The sequence below is a fragment of the Lepidochelys kempii genome, chromosome 4 (genome assembly GCF_965140285.1).
Source record: "Lepidochelys kempii isolate rLepKem1 chromosome 4, rLepKem1.hap1, whole genome shotgun sequence".
In the NCBI taxonomy this organism is placed as follows: Eukaryota; Metazoa; Chordata; order Testudines; family Cheloniidae; genus Lepidochelys; species Lepidochelys kempii.
The window spans coordinates 27833246-27853836 of NC_136383.1; the positions used below are offsets into that span (position 1 = coordinate 27833246).

General features: G+C 41.5%; 1 protein-coding gene across 1 annotated transcript in view; it reads left to right on the top strand.

Annotated features, from left to right (window-relative positions):
• The window catches only part of BANK1 (B cell scaffold protein with ankyrin repeats 1), a 298828-nt gene that overhangs the window by 100724 nt on the left and 177513 nt on the right, over positions 1-20591 (top strand). Inside the window, exon 7 of the mRNA XM_073340798.2 lies at positions 8051-8168. Coding sequence (XP_073196899.1) covers positions 8051-8168 — 118 coding nt within the window. The remainder of the gene's footprint in view (positions 1-8050; positions 8169-20591) is intronic.

The following is a 20591-nucleotide window of genomic DNA, read 5'->3' on the forward strand; positions in this document are numbered from 1 at the left end:
GTGGAGCGAGCTTCCAGCATGCACCAAGAACAAGTGGCTGATATTGGAATAGGATCTGAGAAGGGGTATGCTGGACACACATCAGAAATTCTCCTCCTGCCCTGGGAAGGGGGAACACCCACTGATATGAATGGATCAGTTTACACATTTCAGGGCTATTGTTTTAGGCTGTATTCATCCACATTGAGTAGTCTTTCATTGGAGAATATCTCATTGAGATGAATGAGCTACTGAACACCTCTTGGAATATGCAACTTTTAAGAAATCTGGGTAGAAATCTGAGAATGAACTGTAAGCATTTGGGGAAATCTTCCTTTGAAAAGGTTTTTTTCGTTAAAAAAAAAACCCAAATAAACCATCATCTGAGTACAACAGAATATTCAGAAGGTGATGAAACTATTTTTGAAAAGTATAAATTGCACATGTGAATTCTCATAGGAGGGGAAGAATGAAGAGGAGTTTGTATCTACAGCGAGGGATGGGTGTATTATGGGGCCCTAAATGGAAATGGGTATTAGGGGAGAGAAGAGGGGTTGGGGGGCTCAGGTGAGGGGGAGGAGAATATGAGGAGTAGCAGAGGAAGTTGGGGGTTTATGACTGGTTGGGAGACTACTGCCAGTTCTGAATTCTCCCCTCTTCAGGGGTCTGAGCCCCTCTCCCTGCCTACTATGTGTTCTGAGATATGGGGGATCCAGCTCCTCTTGGGGTGTTTAAGCGCCTCCATGTGAGCTGTGATCTGGAGTGGGGGGACTGAAGGTAACACAAATATAAATATCTGAAATCCAGAAAATGAATAGGTAAAATACACATCATCCTGCTTCGGATTGATAATGGGATATGGCCGGTGTGTGGGGGAGGGGCAGACTGGATGGACCTGGGGCATGGCTGGGGAAGTAAGCTGAAGCAGGGACAGGATTCCCAGCTGTCGGTGGGTAGCAGGAGTGAGGAGCCCAGCTCCGTGTGCATCTCGATCATGTAACCAAGGTAGCCTGTAGCTTTCCAGTAAACTGCTACCTGTGATATGTACACACAGTAGGGTTGCCAACTCTCCTGGGTTGGTGGGAATCTACCGGAATTGGCATTGATCTCCCAGTGAGTATTGTAAGGAATCAGAGAGATTTTAATAGGCTGCTAAAAGTCCGTTTGGTGACGCAGCGGGGCTAAGGCAGGCTCCCTGACTGCGCTGGCTCCACGCGGCTCCTGGAAGTGGCCGGAATGTCCAGCTCCTAGGCATAGGGTCAGCCGGGGGGTCTCCACGCACTGCCCCCACCCCAAGCGCTGGCTCCGCAGCTCCCATTGGCCAGGAACCATGGCCAATGGGAGCTGCAGGGGTGGTGCCTGCAGGCATAGGCAGTGTGCCAAGCCCCCTGTCCCCTCCACCTAGGAGCCGGACATGCCAGCCGATTCTGGGAGCGGCATGGAGCAAGGGCAAGCAGGAAGCCTGCCTTAGTCCCACTGCACCACTGACAGGGAGCCGCCTGAGGTAAGCGCCGCCCAGTTGGTACTGTACCTCCTCCTGCACTCTGAACCCCTTGGCCCAGAGCCCGGAGCCCCCTCCTCCACCCCAGACTCCTCATCCCTGGCCCGACCCCAGATCCTGCACCCCCAGCCAGAGCCCTCACCCCCCTCCCCGCACCCCAACCCGCTGCCCCAGCCCAGTGAAAGTGAGTGAGGGTGGGGAGAATGAGCGACGGAGGGAGGGGGATGGAGTGAGGGGGGGTGGGGGCTTGGAGAAGGGGTGGGGCAAGAGAAAGGTTGTTCAGTTTTGTGCAGTTAGAAAGTTGGCAACCCTAACACACAGCAGCATAGGGCAGGAGACAGCAAGGAGCAACTTTTTTACATGTTAATGGCTTCTGCAGTGACAACTAATGACTCAATGGGATGGGAAGGGGAGAGGGAACTGGAAATGTTGGCAGGGGAGCTACATGTTGCAAGGAGTGGTGTGGCAGAGGATGGAGAAGAGAGACACACCAGGCTTCTCTCACACCCTTAAAGTTATTGTAACAACCATGTAATAAAATTGACAAGGTTTTTGAGACATAGACCAGAGATTTATCTCACTGGTTCTCTTAGCAACTACACATTGTAAGCATTTCAAAAACTGACCATTATTCCCATTTCACTGGAACAAAATGTCCATGAGAGGACAGGAGCACTGAGGAATCCCATAGCAACCATGTGGCCTAATGGAAAGACTGCCTGACTGAAACTATTTGTAGTTCTGCCACAGGCCTGCTGGGTGACTTTGGGCAACTCACATCACCTTTCTGTGACTCATCTTACAGTTTCCCATCTGTAAAATGGGGATAATGTATAATGCCGAAAAGCACTGTATACAACTAGTTTTTTTTTATTATCTATCCACAGTATCATATGAACTGTAAACCTAGGTGAGAACTACAGCTGCCTAAATGGCCACTAACTCCTATCAACAAACATTTCTCTTTCTATTTAAAAAAAAATCTAGGAAATTGAATGGCAAAATCTTTAACACAGAGTTAAGGTTACCGAGTGATAGCTCATGCCCTTCCAGAATGTTGATTTAGCAAAACTGAAACTTCTGAAAACCAGGAAATACAGAGTAAAGGTAAATGTCTTTCCAACCTTAACTTTTCCCTCTTTGTGCCATGCTCTACAAGGCCCATAACACTCTTCCTTTTCACTGTGATGGACAGGCACTGCTGGCACTTGCCATACGTTCAAACTCTGAGCCCACCCCCCTGACAGAATACTACACTTGTAAAATTCAGGAAAAACTTCATACCTTTCTTCAACCTATTCTCACTTACACACAGGATGCCACCTAAACCTGTGCTTTACCCTATGCTTTAACCTATGCTTTACCCTCCCCATCATTAAATCCACAAACTGCTTTCATATTTCATATTTCACCTCACCACTGATAATACCAATGGCAAGAAGACCCCAGTTCCCTGCTGCTGATACAGTCGACACAATTCTATGCTGAAATGATGAAGACTGGAACCTCAAGGTACATATGCATCTCTTTCCTTTGATAACACACATGGGGATACTCAGAGGCAGATCTCCTCATATCACAATCACAGCTCTTCCAAGCTGTTCAAACTTATTCCTCCACCAATTCAATACAGCTAAACCTAACCCAATAAATGCTGCTGGAATGTGTGCAGTTAATTTCCAGTGGCTATTGCCAGCTCTAGGGGGACAGTGTTTACCATAACTCTGTATTTCCTAGTTTTCGAGTTTTTGAGTTTTGCTGAACTTGACATCCTGGAAGGGCACAAGCTATTACTGGGTGACCTTAGCTCTCTGTTAACAAATTATGGCAGCAGGACACATTGTAAAAGCTCAGTTAATGGAACATCATCTAAATGTGCCCTAAAAAGAGATTTATGTAAGGAAAACCAAAACACAGTTTAGGAAGATCATTAGAATTCCCATCAAGTAGCAGGAATAGTAGTAACTTCTATTTAACCAGTATAATTAAAACCTTTGAGGCGAGCATTTTATCCTCAAAGGTATCCTGGGGCAACAGCAGTTTATGTAGAGACACAACATAAAACAAAATTAAAGTCAAAAAGAAAAGCTTACAGTAATTATTGATCAAAGAAACAGCATTCTGTGATTTTAAAGAAAAGTTCAAGTTTCTTGTGAATATTTGCAATCTGAGATGCTGATTAAAATCTCTTAATGAATGCAGATTAGTCCAATAAGACATACTAAGGATGTCATGTTTGGATAATATACTTTTAAGAGATTGTATCCTCTGTTGTTGATCTTTCAGATTATTTGTACATGATGTGCATTAATTTTCACTAAAAAAATAGGGTTAGAGTGCTAACTTAATTTTTTGCTGTTGACCAAATCAGGACATAGTCGCCAGAGATGACAGATTTGAGTAATACTGTACCACTAAAACCAATTGAGTCACTTGTTTAGACTGGGGTCAAAAGACAAAATTAGATTAAAAATTAGGGCTGATCAAAAATTTTTTTGAGAAAACATTTTACATCTTAAAATGATTGTTTTTAAAAATCAAAATGTTTTGTGCAAAAATGTGCCTTTTTCCATTTGCTTCTGAAATTTTTATCAAAACATTATTGAAAACATTATTAAAATGGTATTTAATAGCAATACAATACAATAAAATATTAAAACATTCCGAGATGTTTTGAAAAAGGATTTGTTTTGAAACAAAACTCTGAAATTTTAGGTTTTCAGTGTTGGATGTTCCTTCTTACTTTAGTCTGCATCATAATGATGAGTGAATGATTTATAGTATAAGTCATAGAATTTTTGTTTATTGCCCATGACCTGTCCGTGACTTTTACTAAAAATATCCATGACTAGATAATAGTCTTAATGATGAGTGCTGAAAGGACTTGGTATCAAGATATATGGGAGGTGGGGACTGCTAATGGTTTAATTATAAAAGTGGGAACAACACATTCATATAACACTACATCAAAGAAGCTCTCCTAGGAACATATCTTGTTATACTAACTCCTTATGTAGAGACATGATCATATGGCTGTTATGCTTCATAATTAGACCTTTGTTCCTATTTCACTATATACTTTAATTTATGATTTCAACATTGCGTTATACAGCTTATTGATTTTTCCTATGAGATTTTCTACTAATACAAATATTGATCCTACTTATTTAGATTTTTTATTTTAAGATTTCCTTTGGTTTCCCAATAAAGATGGAAACCAGTGGCAGGTGCTTAATATTGAAATTGTGATGCTCCTGTTAATTAGAGTGACTTTGAATATCTAGAGAGGTTTAGGGAATCTTTACATCAAAGTCTTTTTGAATAATATTTTTAGCTTTTGAGACATTTGATATATCAAAAGATGTTTTTATCATACACATTAAACATGATTCCAGTTACAGTATGTAAATTTTGCGGGGAGGAAGAAAAGATAATTAAATCCAGCCTTCTCTATAAAAAGTTATATGAAATAGATATGACATACATGCTCCTATTTATATGATGAATCGCAGAGCTTCACATGCAGTCTACCTATGAATCCATTTCCTTTGGGACTAATTTTAATATTTGACCTTTATAAACAACTTCAGCAAATACCATTTAAAAATGTTTCCTTCTCTTCCTCCAAATGTGGAATCTCCTCTCAAAATTATGATAGCCCAGAATGGACAATGGGTAATATTTTCACAAGTGCATAAGTGATTTAGGAACCTAAATCCTATTTTCAAAAGTGACACAGGCACTGAAGAGCCTAAGTCTCATTGAAAGTCAATGATACATAGACTATATTATCCGATACATAGAAGATATTCAAGTATAGTTCATCTGTATGAAAATGTGACTTTTGTAGAGCTGCCAAAGTCAATAAGAAATATGTCAGTCTATTGGATAAGTATTGGCTGCAAAAATTAAGGGTCCAAATTTATTAACACATATTACGTAGTACAAGCTATGATTCAGGAAAACACGTATACATCCCTATTCAGAGAAATACTTAAGCACATCCTTAACTTTAAGCATATGCTTAGCTTCCATTGACTTCAATGAGACTTGAAGCACACACCTAAGTTAAATATATGCTTAAGTGCTTTCTTGAATCAGGACCATAGTGCTATGGGATTTCACATGGTACTAAGCACTAAAGGCCAGATCCTGCGGCTAAACTAATTGGTACACTGCGCATGGCAGAGGTTTGTGTGCAAAAGTATCTGGTCAAGAGCTGCGATAACTCAAACTGATAGCAGGGATTGGGGGGGAGGGGAAAGACCCTAAATTGAATCTTTGCCACTGGAAGATGACCTTTACATTTGTTAGGCTGGTCAGGTTGGCTTTGGAAACATAGTCTGATAGCAGTGTAGTACATACTGGCCTTACCATACTATCGAAATTAGTCCTACCTTCAGAAGTATTTACAGACCCTAAGCAGCTTAAAATAGTGGGTTTGGGCATGATGTGATGAGTTTTTAAAATATCTTTCTAAAAATAAAACAGTTATTAAATGTACAGTCCTAGTAAGTTATGTAAAGGGACAAATTCTACACATAAACAGGTGGGACTCAATAGACTTCAATGAAATGCTGCTATCTTGTTTTATTTTTTTTCCTCTCAGTTGGTTTTACAGCACATTAATAATCTTTTCTGCTACATTTTGGTTGTGTCTTCCATCTTTTGAGTCTTATCAGAACAGTTAATTGATACCTTATTTTCCATGTACAGGAATGAATTTGTAATAATTCTAAGCAGTAGCTTATAAATTAAAATATATCCTTATAGTTATTTGGTTAAATTCTTTTTATCCCATATTGTACATGGGTTTTCCATTCTAAAACAGAAATCAGTATCATTTTACAAGGAAAAATCCCCCAAAGAAAATGGCGGCACTGCATGGCTGTCATGATAAAGCATGGAGATATCTTTGGACTAAGTACAGTGTTTTGTAGGATCCTTTCAGAGATGCAAAAAGTTAGCAGCTACTTTAGTTTTGCTTCTTCTGAAGAGGATATCCCAGTGGCTGGTCTGCAGTCAGTGTTTTCAATTTTTGTTTTCATTTATTAGTGCATAGTCTATGTACGGCAGGGCATGCTCAGAAATGTTCCCTCAGTAAAAGGTTCCTCAGCTGCCATGAGTCTGAGAGTATATCTGTACTACAGTCAGAGGTGTGATTGAAGCACAGGCTGGCATACCTGCGCTAGCTTTAATTTAGCTGTCATGCTAAAAATAGCAGTGAAGCTGTAGCAGCACAGACTTTGCTTTGGGTTGTACAAGCACTCTGGGGACCTTTGCTACATACTCGCCTTGCTAGCCTGCATTGAATCCTGTCCTGCTACATCTTTACTTTTAGCCATGCTAGCTAGATTAAAGCTAGTATGGGTATGCCAGCTGGTGCTGCAATCACACCGCCAACTGCAGGGTAGACATATCTCGAAAAACGTATGAAGTGATAATTCAATGTGTAAATGTCACCCTTCAAAACCTTTGTTATATTAAACATTATATAATATACTGTAAGCCTCTTTGTTTGAAACTCCTCTCTCAAAAATCATTTTAGGATAGTAATAGTGACAAGCCGTTCTCTAGGGTTTGAGTTGATGGAGAGAACATGCAAAGAACTTTTGTGAAGCCTGCTCTAGGGCTTCCCACAATTTCTCTGCAGTCAGACTACTCTCCTTGGCACCTCAAAGGTGGCAGGGAGGAAATACAGCTATGGGCTCTGCTGTTCCACTTGCTTTCCTACCCCACAGAAATATTAGCTGCATGGCGGAGAGCAGATTGCACAGTCCTCACTATATGCCAGGCTGCCGTGAGGCACGGTTGCTTCTTCAGCCATTTTGAGTGTGGTGCAGTGATTGGGACATTAGCTTGGATCATTGCAGCTAGCATAGCTTGGTTCCTGACATGATTCAGTGCAGTATGAGTGTCTTCTCTAGCTAATAAATGTGCTAGTCAAATTGTTTTACCATAAAACCACTAATACTTTCCACACAGTTACCCTGATCCTCAGATATGTGTAGCTGCTTTACACTGTGTCACTGGTGCATAGTAGACCTGAAAGTGGTGTTAGCAGCCAGCTTAGGGGGGATGCCTATTTGGTGTAGAGCCAGGATAATGACTCATACCATCCTCCTCACTTGGCTCAGCCTAGGCAACATGCTGCCTTGTGATCCCCAGCTGCAGTAATGGCCTCTTGGGTCTATTGGCTGCTGGTATAAATTAGAATAACCCTCACACTGCTCTAAATTAGGGCAGGGTACTGGTACAGTGCACTGCTGAGCCAAGAATAGGAGGAACACAAAGGTTTCTTAAAGGCCCTCCCCAATCCTTCTGAGTTTAGTCACAGCTAAGGCTTGGGGCCAAAATGTCCACTTTTCTTTATTTTGGTCAAATTATCTTGGTGGTCTTATGTCAGATTACTTCTCCTTTGTGGTCTTTCAAAAATAAACTAACCTTAATGAGACTGACCGTACGTTTATTTTGTTTAAATCCTTTGATTCACTGCCACTACAAGGACATGGTTAATAACACATAAGCACTATGTGCTCTGAATTTTTGTTTTATCTTTCTTCTAAACAGGCTTTCAAGTTTTCTTCTGTGGAGAAGCTTGACAATACTCTGACCTTCTTATTGAAAAGCAATGTGTCTGCTTATGAATTCAGCGCTTTCCCGAATGAAATGCACCATCAACAAGCTAGTGAGTACATTCTCATATGCATTTATTTGTACACTACTGTTGTAGCAATTGCCTATTTAAGACATGTTTTGGATGTACATATAGTGGCTATTAGTGAAATGCAGAAGCCTACATTAAGGACACCAATAACCAGGATATCTGGGATATCAACACAAACTACTATTTAAGGCCCAAAATCAAAGTCTTGGATGAATTCATTTAGCCATTTCATGTTCCTGACACATTTGAAAATATATTGCAATAAACAGGTGGTCTTTCCTCAGTTTATGCTTCTAAAGTATCACGTTGGGTGTTTGCAGGATGTCTGTCAACCCTCAGTTTCTCCAAGAGCCTTGCTGCAAAGTTAAAAGCCCAGAAAATACAAGTTTTCTCTTTTCATATAACTGTCAGTTGTGTGAGGTATAAGTTTGAGGCATCAAAATTATCCACAAGAAAGGAATGCACATTGGAAAACATAATCCCAACAATGTATATAAAATTATGGGGTCTAAATTAGCTGTTACCACTCAAGAAAGAGATCGTGGAGTCATTGTAGATAGTTCTCTGAAAACATCCACTCAGTGTGCAGCGGCAGTCAAAAAAGCTAACAGAATGTTGGGAATCATTAAGAAAGGGATAGCTAATAAGACAGAAAATATCATATTGCCTCGATATAAATCCATGGTATGCCCACATCTTGAATACTGCATGCAGATGTGGTCACCCCATCTCAAAAAAGATATATTGGACTTTGAAAAGGTTCAGAAAAGGGGAACAAAAATTATTAGGGGTATGGAACGGCTGCCGTATGAGGAGAGATTAATAAGACTGGGACTTTTCAGCTCGGAAAAGAGACGACTAAGGGGGGATATGATAAAGGTCTATAAAATCATGACTGGTGTGGAGAAAGTAAATAATGAAGTGTTATTTACTCCTTCTCATAACACAAGAACTAAGGGCCACCAAATTAAATTAATAGGCAGCAGGTTTAAAACAAACAAAAGGAAGTATTTTTTCATACAACACACAGTCAACCTGTGGAACTCCTTGCCAGAGGATGTTGTGAAGGCCAAGACTATAACAGGGTTCAAAAAAGAACTAGATAAATTCATGGAGGACAGATTCATCAACAGCTATTAGTCAGGATGGGCAAGGATGGTGTCCCTAGCCTCTGTTTCCCAGAAGCTGGGAATGGGCGACAGGGAATGGATCACTTGATTATTACTTGTCCTATTCATTTCCTCTGGAGCACCTGGCATTGGCCACTGTTGGAAGACAGGATACTGGGCTAAATGGACCTTTGGTGTGACCCAGTATGGCTGTTCTTATGTTCCTAATGTTTATTTGAGTTAGTTCTTTTCTTCTCATTTGGGTACATGGACTAAGGCTTAAGGAGAAAATACCTTTGTTACCTCCAAATACAATATTTCAAGTATTGTTTACTGCCATTGATATTTATCATGTTCACTTGTATTTTCCACAGTCTTGGTTACTCTGTTTCTATCCATTCAGACTCCATATGGCTGAAATTCACCTTTCTGTAGCGGGCCAGCACAAGACCCATGCATCACTTAAGTTCCACTTAGGTCCTCAAAATAAGGCTTATGCAGGATTTCGGTGCTGCATACCAACCCACTGGTTTTGTGCTGGGCCTGAGGGGTTGTGTGTGAATTTTACTGTATGTGTCAAGCACCATACCTCTCCCTATTGCACCACTGAATAAGAGTTTTGCCTGAATAAAGATTGAAGGATTTGGCCCAATGCAGGGGGGACCTACAGGAAGCTGTAGAGAAGATCCCTTTCCTTATCAATATACAGGAGTTCAGACAAAAGTTTATTCCTGAACCACAGTGGCTTTGCTTCTCCAGGGTCCCAGTCACTCTCATATTCATTGTTGTAGCCTGTTTGTCAAGTCAATGCAAAAACTCCCATTGATCTCAACGGAGTTTGGATCAAACCCTTAGTTCCTTAGGGCTTCGAATACAGACACATTTTGGTTTAACTAGTTTTTCCTCAAGAGTTCCAGCTTTAGTATCTGCTTTGAGCATCCAGCATTTGAAAAATTAAATGCTCAAATACAAAGTGGGGAACAACTGACTAGGCAGTAGTACTGCAGAAAAGGGACTGAGAGTGATAGTGGATCACAGATTGGATATGAGCCAACAGTGTGGTGCAGTTGTGAAAAAGGTCAGTATCGTTCGGGGATGTAATAATAGGAGTGACGTATGTAAGACTCAGGGGGTACTTGTCCCACTCTACTCAGCACTGGTGAGGCCTCACCTGAAGTATTCTGTCCAGTTTTGGGCACCACCTTTTAAAAACGGCAAATTGCCGATAGTGCAGAGGAGGGCAACAAAAATGATAAAAGGCTTAGAAAACCTGGATGTATTCAGTCTTGAGAAAGCAAATTGAGCAGGGGTGGGTTGGGGATAAATGTGTTGAGGCCTGGGGCATGCAAAAGTCAAATTTCGTTAATTTAGGCTTTGTGTTCTGCCATTTCTATTTAATTTTATAGCAGCTTCTAGCTGCCAGAGCCTCCTCCTAGGCATAGGCACCGACTACGTGGGTGCTCCGGGGCAGGTGCTCTGCACCCACCGGCAGCCAAGCTCCCCTCCCCGCCTCACACTCCACCTCACCTCATCTCTGCCTCCTCCCCTGAGCGCGCCACTTCCCCGCTTCTCCTCCCAGCGCTTGCCACTGCAAAACAGCTGTTTTGCAGCGTAACAAGCTCCGGGAGGGAGGAGCAGGAATGCGGCGCGCTCAGGGGAGGAGGCGGGGAAGAGGTGGGGCTGGGGCAGAGATTTGGGGAAGGGGTTGGAATGGGGGCTGGGCAGGGGCGGGGGCAGAGGAGGGTCGAGCACCCACCGGCACCAGCAGAAGTCGGCGCCTATGCTCCGAGGCACCCCCTCGTCTCAGGGAATCCCTGCAAGTGATCCTCTCAGCTCAGTTTCCCTCTTGGATCCCTTGTAACTTCATGGAGTCTTGTCCTCTAGTCCCAGAGCAGTTGATTAACAAATGTATAAATATTCCGTAACAAAAGTCCCCAAACAGTCCATGTCATCCCGGTGTATGTAGTCCTTAAGATGGGAAATCCTCTTGGGCATTACCGTAATACTTACCTAAGGCTGTGATGTTGGCATGGGTATTTTAGTGAAAGTCAAGGACAGGATGTGGGAAATAAACAATAAATCATGGAAACGTCCACAGGGCTGGCGTTAGGGGATAGAAAGCAAACATATACACACCAGTGAGTTACCATCCAAAACCTAAGAGTGACAGAGTTGTAATGATCGGTCTGTTCAAAGTGTCTTTCAGTGCAGACCCAAAAGGGAGCCCCTGGCGGTCTCTGGCTTCAGTTTAGAGTCTGGTCCTTCAGAGTTCAAACTGTCAAAAAAGATAGTTTCTTCTTGCCAGGGATTTTTGTTCTCTTCCTCCAGAGTTCCAGATGATGGGACTAGTTCACATGCATGTTTCCTCTTCATGGGTGGTGGTGGTGACGAACAATCAACCGTTTTTTATCCCCTGGTGTTCCACAATGGTTTGTCTGGTGTCCAGGAGCAATCTTTTGTTGGGCAGGAGCTAACACCTCTTGTGGTTTCACACTTAGTCATGCTTCTCTTCTGGCTGGGGAGGGGTGTGCTGGTGGTTTACCATTGCAGAGAAAACACTTTTACGATTGCAGAACAAACACTGAAAATATTACCTTATACCATGGGGTATGGAATATTATAAGCGAGATTTTTGAAATGCTTGTATCAGAGTCTAAACACCAAGTAGTTTTATAAGACTGATACCTATTTTGAGCAAAACTAAGATACAGGTGACCTAGTCTGGTCTCCAGTTATGAGTTTGTCAGTTCTTAGCTAATGCCTGCAGTCTGGGCAAGAGCTGGCATTTGGCCTGCCAGCGTCACAGCTTTACAGTAAGGAATTATAAAATGGTGGTGCATAATGACTGTGGTAGACAAGTAAACACACATACAGCAGCAACTCACATGTAGCCTTGCACATATCCATTAGAAGTTATATGTAATCACAAGAAAGCACTGGGGACCAGATTTTCAAAGGTATTTAGGCCCCTAAAGATGTAGATAGGCATCTTGTGGGATTTTTTTAAAGAATCATCCTGTTACGTGTCTATCTGCATCTTTAGGTGTCTAAATACCTTTAGGGCAGTGGGCAGCGATCGACCCCTGAGCGCTCTCCCGTCGACTCCTGTACTCCACCGCCGCGAGAGACGCAGGCAGAGTTGACGGGGGAGCGGCAGCAGTCGACTCACCGCAGTGAAGGCACCGCAGTGAGTAGATCTAAGTACATTGACTTCAGCTACGTTATTCACGTAGCTGAAGTTGTGTAACTTAGATCGATCTTCCCCGCCCCGCCCGCCCCCAGTGTAGACCAGGCCTTAAAAAGCTGGACCTGGGTTACTCCTTATCCTTATACACTCTGTTTCCTACACACGATCACTAGCTACCTAGTTAATACTCGGTTAAGCTGGACATCTGCAATAGCTTTACATTCTGACCACTGCACTGTTGCTTTCAACTTCCTTCATTAGGGGAGTGATAATGGAAAGAATAAAGAAAGAGGCTTTCACCTCTAGGTTACCAGGTCAGGATTTAAATTTTTAGTGGCCAAAAATTGTTCCCATCCCATAGATGTCCTAGCCTAAAGTGGACACACAAAAGTACCGTATATACTCGTTCATTAACCCATTCATTTATAAGCTGACCTGCAAGATGGATAAGTAAAAATGGCAAAAACTGTTGTGACCCTTTCATAAGCTGACCCTATATTTCAGGGGTTGGCAAACTTTGGCTCCCGGCCTGTCAGGGTAAGTTGCTAACTGGGTCAGAACATTTTGTTTAGCTGGAGCATCTACAGGCATGGAGCCCATCAGCTCCCAATGGCTGCGGTTTTGCCGTTCCCAGCCAATGGGAGCTGCAGGAAGTGGCGCAGGCCAAGGGACATGCTGGCTGCCACTTTCTGAAGCTCTCATTGGCTGGGAACGGCAAACTGCAGCCACTGGGAGATGAGGGGCACTGTGCCTGCGAATGCTCCAGGTAAACAAAATGACAATGTATTAGATATTCAATTCAATAATTCAATAAAGCTTAAAATCATCAAGTTTTGGTGTAGATCCATTTGATAAGCTGACCCCCGCTTTTTAATGCTTCACTTTTTACCAAAAAAATTTGGCTTATGAACGAGTATATACGGGTAGTTCTTTCTGGTTCTACAGCAAGTAAAGGTTTTAGAGATATTCTCTGTGCTTAGCTTCAGTATGACAAAATTTCAAGTTTAAAGATAGTTATTTTCCTTCTAAAGCTTTTGTGTGTTCAAATAATTACAGTACTTTGCTAGCATATACAACATAAAACCTCTTTTGTCCCTCATTTTAATGAGTTAAATACAGTACAGTAGAACAGTTCTTTATAGTAGAACATCTCTGATTTGAGCTAATAGAGAACCCATTGCAAATTACTGAATGTTGTGGATCAGCAATTAAGTGAACAATTACAATTTTAAAAAAAGTAAGCTAAGAAGCAAAGTACATTTTGTGATGCATTATCCTTATTCACTTATTTTGACAGGTGAAGATTTAGTTTTTTTGATGATACTTCACAGTATAACATATTTTATAGCTATAAAAAATTCTTAGCACAAGAGATCTCACTATGGCACTCTGTTAAATCTCAGAGAAGGGAAAGTGCAGATTGTGTACATATTAGTGAAGTGCAGATAAGCAAGTGTCTACTGTACAGCATGTGATATATATATATTTTTTTATAAAAATCTAGCTAAAATAGCATATGTAGTGCAAGATGAAATCTCTCGAACATTTTAGCCAGCCAGTTCTACCTCATCTGTGTTATGACAGCACACCATTAATGACATAAGTGATTGCTGATAGTCCTGTTTTCTTGCTTCAAGAGCATTTGAGCATTCCAAAAATTCTCATTGTAGCGTAATTTCTAGTGGCCTAAACAGAATCTTTGACTTCAAGAGAAGATTATTTTATTTAAGGGGGAAAAAAACCCATATTTACTATTCAGCTGTGGATTATCACCCTGTCATTTAAATGAAAGGTGTGTGTAACAGGAGGTACTGGATACTGACTGTAGCCATGTGACATGGTACAGTAACTCCTCGCTTAACCTTGTAGTTATGTTCCTGAAAAATGCTACTTTAAGTGAAACGATGTTAAGCGAATCCAATTTCCCCATAAGAAATAGTGTAAATAGGGGGGGTTAGGTTCCAGGGAAATTTTTTTGCCAGATAAGAGACATATACAGTATAAGTTTTAAATAATTTTAAACAAGAAATTTTACTCACCAATTATGATTGTGAAGCTTGGTTGAGGAAGGCGCGTAGCGGGGTCAGGGCGCGGGGGCTTGCCCCGTTCCACCTGCCTGGCATTCCTGCTCCCCGTCTCGAATGGGCAAACAACAGTATAACGGAATACTGCATGTCTTTAAACTAGTATGTTCTGTAACAGATCAGCAACCTAATAATGAAACAATGTTAACTGGGATGACTTTAAGTAAGGAGTTACTGTCTAAGCTTTTGTAACCCTGAACCAGCTCAGAAAGTCAAGACAGACCTTTTACCAGCACTCCTATGTGTCACACCTTTACTAAAGGTGGAGCTAAAATTCATGCCCCCAAGAAAGTAGTTGGAGTCCCTTCTAAACAGAATTTATCTTCTCACTGACTTTTGAACCAGATGCCATGAAAAGCTAGGGAAGGTGGAAATATGGAAGAAGCCTACTAGTGCCTCCATAGTTCAGATCGCATGGAGATTTGTATTTAAAGTGAGGATAAAATCCTGTAATTCACACTTTCATGATTTAATTAAATTGCTTTAACACAATAATTCTTCAAATTTTTTACAATATATTTGCATGAGAGATTCAGTAACCATGGCAGAAATGAGCCTTTTCTGAAATTACCCCAGAGAGTCCAAGGTTTTTTGGGGGCCCTTTATAGCTAAAACACCCATCATCATTATAAACTGCAAACTTCATATACATGTATATTTTCATAAAATCTCACATATTAGTAGCACAGTTTTCAAAAGTTACATCTTTTGATGTAAACTCCTCTTATTCATTGTAATCCAATGTAGAGCCACAAACAGAGAAGCTGATGGAGCTGCCAGATGTGTCAGCTCCATCTGTTCTCTCATTTAGGCCAGGTTGCCTTCTTGACTCCCCAGCTACATTCTGTGAATTCAGGATATCATAGGATGGAGAGAAAGTGGGGCTGTGCCCAGGAGTGAGGAAGGATGATGTGACAAGAGTGGGTTCTGCAGGGGAGACATGGTAAAGGGAAAATGCAGAGGAGAGAAGAGAAATATTCCAACAAGTTGCTTATAATTTGTTGGGGGAAAGCTGCATTCTTATGAATCATAAGAAGTTTGTCAGATTGCAGCTCCTCCATGATCCAGCATGTCAAGTTAGCCCCATTCCCACTTCAGCCTCCCACTATGTGCAATATATGCTAAGATATGAAATGTAAATTCCTCAACCAGAGTTTCTGAAAGCTGAAGAATTAAGTTGTATGAATGCTTTGCACCATGCAGAACTCTGTGTGTTCAAATAATTGCTGCATGTGTGTTCAGTTTCTCTCTGCTGACACAAAAGATGTAGATTTACAAGGTTAACAGTAGTAATTATCTGTAATCATAATGTTGGGTTTTGGAAAAGGAATACATACTGCCCATTTAGTAAGTGATAACAGCAGGAAAACAGGCACTCTTATGTACATTCTATTTAATGAGTAAAATACATGTGTTCATTTTGAATTGTTAAGCCAAAAATAGGTATAAAGGACATGTTTTGAATTGTAAACAGGGGCATATGGCTCACAAGGCTTCCTGGAACTTGATTTTTTTTGAAATCTGAAAAGCATGGAGCCATGTACAAAAATGTGCATTAAATGTGTGTGCAGTTATCAAAGTTGCCACCACATCTCCTATTTGTGCACACAAATGGCACAGAATACCTGACAAGTGGCACATGCAAATACCTCATCATTGTGTATGCTACTGTTATCAACATGTATAAATAAAACATACAGTTATTGCCCTTGCTCCTGGCCTCAAATTTTCAAAATCAGGCTCACACTATCTAAGGGTACGTCTCCACTGCAATCCAAAGTGTGACTGCAGCTTGGATAGATGTATTTGTGGTAGCTTTATCCATGCTAGTTTGGCTAAAAGTAACTGTGCAGATGCGGCACCACAGGCTTAAGCATAGGCTGCACAAGAAGGCTGGGAACCCTGTGTACCTTCTCGCATTGCTAGCCCACGCTGAAATCTGTGCCCCACGTTGTTAGCTATATTAGTATGGGTATGTCTATCCGGGCTTTAATCTCACCTCAAAGGAGATATAGTTTTAGTTGATCACCATACAGTGCCATCACTGGCTGTAAGAGAGATGAGCTCAGTGACAGACCAGTGTAGGATTTTTTCACTCTGATGAGCTTGTTCGTGTTTTGATGGGAAACTGTATTTTACTTATTTTCATTGTTTATTATTTTTTATAGTCAGATATATCCATTATGTTACATTACACTACATGCATGTGCACACAAAGTACATAGGGACATGTGGGTTTTTGTTCATTCTGAAATATGGAAAGGGAAGCTTTTAAAATATTCATAACAATCTTGCTGAAATGCAGAACCACAACCACAAGTTGTAGTTCTTATTCCTTCTGCTTCCATTTTCTCATCTTGTAGTTACACATTTTCAAACACCGCTGATGCCATTTGCATTAATTTCTCTTATCTAGAACATAAACAAACAGAGCCTTGCCAAAGCATTTTGTTTTAAAATCCTGATCTGTACTGCTATCTGGTGCTGGACTTTAAATTTGGGTGGAGTTCAAATTAAGATGCTTTTAAACTTTCATTTTAGTTCTGATAACTCTAATCTTGTGTAATGTTAAGAAATGGTTTGTTCATCAAGTGTGATAATTTAAACCTGCATGGACTTCCTGACAGGTTTTGACGTTACAGATTTTTATTTTTAAGTCTGCATTTCGTCAAGATTTGTGTATTATTGGGAATTAACACTGGTTAGATTATTTTTTCCTAAGTACCTTCCAAGTTAATGACAACAGACTAATAAAACGTGTAACAAATTGTTCCAATGCCTCTCTTTTTAATACACTGAATAATATTTTGGTGCATTAAAACAGAATCCCAGTTTGGGAAGGATATGATGGACAGATGAATCTGAGAAACTGCTACAGACATTGGATTTTTTTAATTTTGCTTTGCTGGAACTGGAATGCATGAATGGAAGGGGAAGAAATGCTATTTTTACTTATGTTGGGCTACTGCATTCTGTTGACAGGCTATAGAGTCAGAGAAACTGCAATAGAATGGTATTCTTGACCCATTAGATATTGTGGATGAAATCCTGGCCTCTTCTGGGTCAAGATTTCACCTCAGGGGCTAGATTCACAAGGGGGACTGAGACATCTAGCTGCCCCTTTAGATGTCTAAGTCCAACTTTTAGGTGCCACTGGCATTCACAAACCCCCACTCAGCTGCTGCCTGATCCTGTAGGTGGCTAAAGTCCCATGGTGCTCAAGTTCTGCCAGTAAAGTCCCAATGGCACCTAAATTTCTTCTAGTAAGCATGTGCAAATCTGTGTCCTAAATGTGTTTAGTTGCTTAGCACCTAAGCCCCAGTGAGATCCTCAAACTTACACGTTCCCCTGCTTATCTCACCTTTGGGACTCAATCCAGTAGGTGTGCTTTCAGCGTGCCTAGTCTGTGGGGAGTTGGTGGTGCTGCCCCTGAAATGTGGGAGAACTAGGTTAATATCTCCACTCTGCCTGGTTTTGAGCAGGGACTGGAACCCAGGTTTCCCACCTCCCACGTGAGTGCTTTAACCACTGAGCTATAAGGTATGTGGGGGGCCGGGGAGGTTCTCCATCTCTCCTGTTGAAGCTGTTCCACGTTGTGTAAATAATTCAATATTTATTGAGTCAGAGAGAGAATGACCCTATGCCCCAGTGGTTAGGACACTCACCTGGGAGACCTGGGCTCAAATCTCTGCTCTAAATCAGGCAGAGGGCATCATTACCACCTCCTCCTCCTTGTTTTGTTTTGTTTTTGCAAGGAAGGGCTGATCTGCCTTAGGTGCCTACCTCCAGGAGGGGGTTCATGGCTGTGAAACCCAAGCAGACGGAGGCACCTCCTTTTGACTCAGAGTTAGGCTCTAACTCCCTTTTGAGGAGCTGGGCTTAAGTCAACCCTCTCCTTGTCATTTCTTACTGGGTGGCTCAGGTGGCTGCCTGCTCAGCAAGCTGAGTTCTGTGAATCCCTTTTTTGGGCACCCAATTCTCTGCAGGCATTGGCTAGGGAGCCTGAGCATCTAACTTGGGCTTGTGTATTCCACTATGCAGCAAGGTACCTGAAAGTTAGGTGTTGCAACTCGGAATAATGTAAGGCAAGTCCCCCTTGTGAAGCTAGTCCCTTGCATTCCTTCAGCACCCAGAACATCCCTTGAATTCAGTGCCATTGTCCAGCAAATGTAAGAATGAGCCCCCCCGAACAGCAGTGAAGGCACGACAGCCTGGGCCTCAGTGCAGGCTAGCAATGAGATATACCTAGTATTAGGAACAGACTGGTACATCCATGCGGAAGTCCATACTGCACCAGCTTCACTGCTATTTTTAGTATGCTAGCTAAAATAAAGCTAATGCAGGTATGCAATCACATCTTCAATTGCAGTGTAACAATAACCTATATGTCATCAATATAAAAAAATCTTAAATGAATTTGCAGCATCAGTGACATGACTGATGTACAGAATACACTATATTGAACCTTCCAAAGGCAGACTAGCCTGATTTACTATAAATACCTTACAATCTCTCTCTTTATTCTGCATTGTCTATCAGTGTTTTTAAATAACAACACTCTAATAATCAAAGGGAATTAATACCTTTACCACTGATAATCAGACACTTCACAGCACCTTAAAGTCATTATTTCATCATTAATGTAAAACAATCAATAATTATTCAATTCCAAGCTGAATGAGATAGATGGGTTATTCATCCTCATTTTGGACTGTAAAAAATTATTATGGTTTCTTTGTTAATGTTATGTTAATTGTTACAGATTTCATACATTAATATTAAACAAGAAATCCTTGGAGAATGCCACCTTGTGATATCACTAGCAAGTGGAATATATGTAATAATGATATGTATTATCAACTTTAATTGTTTACAGTTTTTAACTTTTAAGGCCAGATACAGTCTCCTTGATACAAGCTGGCTGCTTAAATTGACTGGGGTAGCACAATGTTTCTGGTCAATCTGTCCTTTAATTTAACATACAGCATAAGAATTTAATACCAGTAAAAGTTGGATCCAATCCAATGACCATTGGGAACTAAGTGACACTTTTTGTATAGTTTCCTTCACACATTGTCTCATTCCAACTAACAGAATTGCAGCAGGGAAGGTAGTTGGATAGAAATAGTAACCATTGGTTGTGTGACAAATGTGCCTCTTTTGTCACATCAGGGCTCAGTGTTTCTCCCCCTGGCATTAAGGGGGACCTGGGATAAATCAGTCCTATTCTGCAGATTTAATATTTCATATTGGCCTATTTACAGGATAGGGCTTAAGGTTGATTCAAGGGCTTCTTTAGACAAAAAAAATTAAAATTTTTAACTCCTCCTGGAGCACTGCCTCTTCTTCTGCTGGCTCCACCCTCTTTAAACTACTCTGGGCCCAGCTATGATGGGAATCAAAGCCTCCTCCCCAAACAGAAATAAAAATAAGATTTCCCCTTATAGGGTAAAACAGCTCTTGACCTAGCAGAAACATTTTTCCCTCACTGCACACAACCTTTCTGCAGCTTACTTCTCATTCCACCTCTCCTTTCTCCCTCACTGGAAGAAGTTTTTAAAGATCACAGGCTGCCCTTAATTAGACTCAGGTGTCCCTAATTAAGCTGAGATAACCTCTTTCAGTTCATAGAAAAAAAGGCTTTAACCAATCTAAAACTGATATACTTGCCTTCAATCACACTTCCAGATCCGCTGGCTCCTTTGATGCTTCTGAGGAGCAGTGGGTGCTGTCCGGGGTTCTCTGCTCAGTGTCCCCATCAGCTTTCCTGGTTTTGGCCCTTTGACCCCCACACCTGTTCCTGTTTGTTTTTTTTCCGTTGTCCCCTGTCTTTAGTTGAGTTCGGGGATCCATAGCTCCTCCCTAGGCTGGGGGAGGGGCCTTTAGCTGTGGGCTTACACCCACCCACTTCCCAGTACCCACACCTCCAGAGTGGACAGAACTGCTCCGAGGCCTCTCTCTTCTGGGGAGGGCACTGTTGCTCAACCAACTGATCCTGCCCATGCTCTGGCACCAGCTCAACACCCTGTGCCTGACATCGGGTTTCCTGGCCAATCTCCAGAAG